The sequence below is a fragment of the Propithecus coquereli genome, unplaced genomic scaffold (assembly GCF_000956105.1).
Source record: "Propithecus coquereli isolate 6110/MARCELLA unplaced genomic scaffold, Pcoq_1.0 Scaffold328, whole genome shotgun sequence".
Classification (NCBI taxonomy): domain Eukaryota; kingdom Metazoa; phylum Chordata; class Mammalia; order Primates; family Indriidae; genus Propithecus; species Propithecus coquereli.
The window spans coordinates 3,271,430-3,277,809 of record NW_012148930.1 but is presented as its reverse complement, the minus strand read 5'-3'; the positions used below and the strand labels follow the sequence as shown (position 1 = coordinate 3,277,809).

Below are 6,380 nucleotides of genomic sequence, written 5' to 3'. Positions count from 1 at the left end.
ATTCATTCCTAAGGAAGAATAAAAACCAGCAGGAGTATTTAACCTAAACATTTGCACCCCCATAATATGCTGAAATAAAAAAATAAAAAAATAATAAATAAAATTTACAAACATTTCAATTTCTTGATGTTTGAATTCTTAAACCCATTTTTATCAAATGAGAGTGAGCCAGTTTCTTCACATACATGTATAAAAAGTCTTTAGAAAACTAATTTCATGAATTGCTGGAAAAGAAACCCTCTCTCCCCACCTCCAAATCTGCCAGCACTACTTTTTTGGCAAAGTTTACACATGTTGTCTGGGTGCTGATTGTGAAAACATTGCCTAAACGGAAGTTTTGTAAGTGATTTTTAAAAGAGCCTCTGTTATTTTTTGTACAATAGACATGAATAGAGTTTGAATAGTTGGAGGGTTTATGAAATCCAGAGGATATCACCAGCTGCTGCTTTGCACATTCCAAGAACCTGAACATGTTCCAGCGGAGAACATGCCTAGGTTTACAAAAACAACTCCAAGAGCAGGTCACGGCTTAAACATTCAGTGGGAGTGCAGTGAGAATCAGGTTCAAACTCTGGCACTGCTGAGGTTTGTGGTTGATTTTTTGTTTGCAAAACTTTCTGAGGGGTGGAGCATCTAGTTTCAACTTACTTTTGGAGCAAGTACTTTGCTGCATTAATCACAATTTTCAGAAGAGGAGAACTGGACTACGTGAGCAGTGTCGGCTGGTAAATGTACTCCTAAAAGATTTAAAAAATGAGATTTCCAGCGAAGATTATTTGGCTTATATTATGGACTGTTTGTGTAGCAGAAGGTAAGATTAAAAGAAGAAGACATTTTCCTGTAACTATATTATGAAACATTTGCTAATGGTGCTTTTCACAGTGATAATAAAATTTTGATTCAGAAAATATACTTTAATTTCTATTCTGTTGCTTAATATTTGAGTGGCTTTTGACATTAAGTTTGAAAAATAGAAATACTTTATGTGAATGGCATATCTGATTATTCATCATAATTTTATTTAATGTAAAATTTAAGAAAATGCTATAATAAATGTTTTTGAAAAATTGTAATCTGAAATAATTATTTCCCTGTAATTATCATAAAATATGATTTACCTTCTTTGCTTAGAAATTTCACCAAAAGGCTTTATGTGAAAGTATTAAGAAGTATGTGAATATACATAGTCAATAAGAGGCTTCAAGCCATATAATTATTAACTTTGTTTCAGATGATTTTAACTCTTCCTAAAGAAAAATTAATTTATCATTTACAGCTAGTATTGGTATGGCCTTAAAAGTTTTGTAGACAAGCATGACTTGTATTATCAGAATGAAAATATATAAATTTGAAACACAATTGAATATATTTGTAACATCTAAGTTCAATAGGTTTTTTTTTCCTCTGTAGTTATATATAAGATATATTCTTGAAGAGCAATCTTTTAGAGTAGTGACCGTGAGTATAGGAGTTTTTTTTCTAATATCCCTAAAATAATTTCTGCATTCATAATTACATTTAATTCTATCACTGCTTCTTGATAGATTAAAAAGTTTATTCTTGGAGGAAGTTTGCTTTCTTAGTTCATGATAGGTAACTAGTTATGTGATAGATATTTGATCAACATTTTTAAACCAAATAAATTACATATTATTTATAATTTCCCAAAACTTTTCACTTAGTCAACACGTTTTGATTGAGCACCTACTACATAGCCTCTAGGAACTGAAGAATATTAGCAAATAACACAAAACCTCTGTCCTTGAGAGTGTTCCAGTCTAGAAATGAAGGCAGGTATGTTTCTTATAGTTGTGCCCTTTAGTATTTTTTTAAAATTTTTGTTTAAATGTTTAATAGTTTCTGAAAGATTCAGCCTTTTTTCAGTTATGTTCTAATATGTTATTGCTTGACTTTTAGCTTGTAAACCTTATATTCAGTCACTTTTTAAATGAGGAAGGCAATCATCTTCTTACACATATAAATGTTATAATTAGGATTTAAAAATTAAATATTTGCATTGGCAAAGAGTTCTAGAAAAGTGTTAATATTATCAATCATAACAAACATCTTTTTCTGTTTCTTTGCATAATGTTTTTCTCTTACTTTATGGGAATGCTTTTAATGTGTCACTATTTACATACTGTTTGCTCAGGTTTTACGTAGATGTCATTTGTCATCTAAGGGAGATTTATTTCTAGCTAATTTTTAAAAATGAAGAATTAATACCAAGTTCAATTAAACTGCTTAAGTTATTACAAAGTGGAATTTGTAGTATTATTAAAATAGAGTGCAACAAAGTATATGTGATAATGAGACAATAGTGATTTGAACTCATTTATATAATGATTATTACTGATTGTTTCACTTGTATTTTATTTTTCATCAATGTGCATTTAAATGTAATACCAGTTTCTGCTGGTGAAATGAGCATTAGCACTATATATATGATGATGAAAATGATACAAATTTGATTATTTCCTAACAGATAAAGCACAACTTAAGAATGTAAAGCAATGCTTGGGTCAGCCTCATACTTTTCATAAAGCACATATAATGCATAAACCAATAGAGAAAAATTCTATGAATTTTCAGTGGGTATACAACTCCTATTTTATTCCCTGTTTGCCAAATACTCTCTGAAACTAAACTAGTTTAAGACGTCAATCAATTCTGTCAGTCTATCACACCTAACAGAATTTTTATGCAGCAGAGTAGCCTTGATCATTAAAAATATTCACATATATTTCAATATTTGCTTGTGTTTTTATTTTCCACATTGAACGCTGAATGCTATATTGAGATATTGAGAAAAGACAGTTTGAAAACTATCACAATCTGCTTTACTTAACAAGATAAAATTTTAGCATTTCATAAATTGTTTCTGCCCTGCTAAGAGTGAATGTTCTTCAGAAAATACTATTCATTCCTAAGGAAGAATAAAAACCAGCAGGAATAATTTATAAATTCAGATTTCTATTTGTTTTTCCTTTTTAATTTATTGAGGACCATGTAGTAATTTTTCATGCAATGCACTGTCTGCATTCATACTTCTAGTTCTGTAGGAACATTAGTATGCCTTGTAAAAGGTCCTGACTCAGGGAGTCAGCACAGGCTACCAAGAATTGGGCCAGATTTACAGGACAAAGTTTAAAATAAAAGTTTCTCAATCATATCACATAGTTTCAGCTTTTTAGACTGTATTATCACCAAGCTTTTCAAACAGATTTTTTAGATTTAAGGTCCAACATTTGTGTAATATATGAAATTAGGCCATGGCCCAGAAATTCCAGGATGATTAAAGTGAATAAATTAAAACTTTACTGAAACATACCCAAGTAAATACTGGCTGTGTTGTTTTAGGAGATAAGTTTTCTGATCCTGGAGACTTGGAGGGCAAAAAGTTATTTCAGGCCCCCAGAGATATTATAGATCAAAGATTGAGGAATTCCATTCTAATCAGAGAAAGGACAATTCTTTTCTTTATATATTATATTGTTTCAAGCACAAGATAATTTTAAATTTTAATTAGCCTTAGTATGTAAAATATGATCGTATACATGTTATAAAAATTAATTGTAAATCAATAAAATTACCTCTTATAAGGATATGCGAATGTTATATAGTATTGTCTAATTCAGAACACTTGTGATAGTGGTTTGTAATCCTAAATTCTATGTTTGAATTTTAGTGTGATAAATAAGAATTCTCCCTCCCTCCACAAAAGCTGCACATTTTCAGAGATAGTAGTATGGCTATTTATCTATATGGTGTGATTTACAGTTGTGCAATGGCCCGATTTTCTTCAATATCTTCTCCCCTCCTAAAATGCTTTACATGCTGATATTGATATTATTAAATACTATAAACTAAACCAACTTGTAATTTACATGGAATGACAAATACACTGAATACTTTAGTATAATTAAATTTTATATTATTTACCATAATTTACTGTGAATTATTATAGTCTGATAACTTCCCTGCAACAATTTTGGTGGGGCAGGGTAGAAATGAATGATGATGAGGGTAAGAAGAATAGGAAGAGCGATTCTGGAAGATGAGGTGTTCCCAGATAAGACAGATCTGCTGGATGAAGTGCTTGCAGTGAATGCTATGGGAAGGGGTAGAGAAAATGCCCACAGGAATGGCACGAGAGTGAGACGTCTGCCAAGGCAAGCCTTACTTATTTTAAGTTTAGGCATATCCTGGGAATGCATATGCTATTCTTTTGCCTGCATATAATTTTATACTAAAACTGAAATATCTAAGTATTGCAAACTAAAATTATTCTTAGGTAGAAATAAGTTCCCAAATGTAAGTTCAAAAGCAGATTAGTAAATATTCTTCATTTGTGGCCTTTGGTTGCTAAGGGTCTGATCCAAAGTCTAAGCTGACCCACTTTTATTTGCTCAGTCCCTGATTATTCATTCTGCAGTCTTTGCCACTTTTTCTTCTTGCCAGCTCTGCCTCCCCCTCCTCTCTCCCCCATTCCCCACCTGCCTAGGCCTTTGAGATTGTGCCAACCAATCTATTCTGTGCGCAGTTAACTAATGTGTACTTTACCTAGTTCTTAGCAACTTTAATGAGTCTCAGAACACACTACATGAAAAGGGCATGATGTAATTGAAAAAGAAGTGTTACATTTTAGCTTAAAATTATAAGGAGACGGGGGCAAATCTACAACTAAAGGACACGGGGAGCACTAAAGGGAGGGAAGGGCATGCCTTTAACCCGCATTTAGGTGAGGCAAAGACATAAAGTGTAACTATAATGTTTGTACAACCTCACAATACCCTGGAATAATAATAAAAAAAAAATTATAAGGAGACATAAAAATGGCTCAGGGAAAGTAACTGAAGAGGAAAAAAAACCCACAAAATAATAAAAGAAAGAAAAAAAGATTAGAAAGAGCACTTTTATTTGTTTTGACATTTTAACTTAGAAAGGCAAGTTTCTCATAAACCTTGTTAACTGGAAGAGGATAGAAAAGCAATTATAGAAATATACTTTCAAAGGTTCCTAAAAGGGTTTATTTTGGGGCTAAATTAAATAATTTATGACTTCAAAAACTATAACATAAATTTAAACTTAGGACACATAGACCAGATGTGCAATGGAATTACAGATGTTAGAATTTCCTGGGTTTATGCAACGGAGCTTTAAGTGCGCTAAACAGTTATCCCCTTGCCTTCTCTTATAGTTTGCATTTGCTACTGTCTACTATTCCCTTTACACAGGTTGCCCATAATCTATAGATATAATGGAAAGTCTTCCAGATAGTTTCATTTTTATTGATTCATTCATTTGTTCTTTTGTTCATTTGATGATCACTTTTTGTGTGGGTGCTAAGTGCTAGGGACGATGACAAGCCCTTTCCAAAAGGAGGTCATTTAGTGTGGAAAACAAAAAGAATGAATATTGTATTTTATTATATTAATATATTGTATTTTATTATATAAACTCTTGCTACTGAGATAAACAAAAGATACAGGATCATTTAGGTAAAGCAAGGAACCCAAATTGGGATGGGCAGGTGAAGTAGGGTGGGGTTGGGGTTGGAGAAATGGCTTGTAAGAGGTGAAGAGAGAAATGTCAAGGGTGAGATGTCATCTGAGAAGGTTTTAAAGGTTAAGTAGGAGTCAGCCAGATAAGGAGGACAAGGAAGACATTAGAGACTGAGGAAACATCAAGTCTATGTAAGAGAACTGAAAGTAGTTTTGTAAAACTGGAGGAGTGAAATCATCTCCGTATTTCTAATTTTCCATCAATTTAACTTTCACTAGTACTACTTGGTAAAACTTGGTGCAATGTGTGTTGTTTTTGTCCATTTCTTTTTTAATACTTATAGCCAAGATTTCATTGACTAATCAAATAATAAATCATTCCTGCTACACAATTTTCAAGGTACTCATTTTAACATCACCTTGTGGCTAAGCTCTTTTTTGTGGCAACCGGTAAAAGCCTAATGAAAACTCATTCTATATATAGTAACGGTTTATTTTAAGAAACTAACATTGTGACTGGAGCAATAATTGGCATTAGAAATTAGCTTTTCCAATACTACACATTTTAAGAAACTTGTGAAATTTCAGACTGTGTTCTGACAGTAATTTGTTTCAACCCTAATTCCGACATGCTTGTTACTCTCCCTAATTTCTTATGGCTGTCAGCTGTTTCCTATATGCTTTTTATGATCCTGGAATTATCTTCATGCTCCTTTTCACTGTTAAAATTTTAAAAAGAAATTGTACCATCATCTCTTTAAATTTTAAAAATATAATCCTATTGGCCGGGCGCGGTGGCTCACGCCTGTAATCCTAGCTCTCTGGGAGGCCGAGGCGGGCAGATTGTTTGAGCTCAGGAGTTCGAAACCAGCCTGA

The 6,380-nt window shown here is 32.4% G+C and overlaps 1 protein-coding gene across 2 annotated transcripts in view; it reads left to right on the top strand.

The window, feature by feature from the left end:
• Window positions 1-631: 631 nt before the first annotated feature.
• LOC105815321 (complement factor H-like) overlaps window positions 632-6,380 on the top strand; it is a 103,243-nt gene continuing 97,494 nt past the window's right edge. For both annotated transcript variants that reach the window (XM_012650470.1, XM_012650469.1), the window contains exon 1: window positions 632-811. In XM_012650470.1, coding sequence (XP_012505924.1) covers window positions 754-811 — 58 coding nt within the window. In that variant the 5' untranslated portion in view covers window positions 632-753. The remainder of the gene's footprint in view (window positions 812-6,380) is intronic.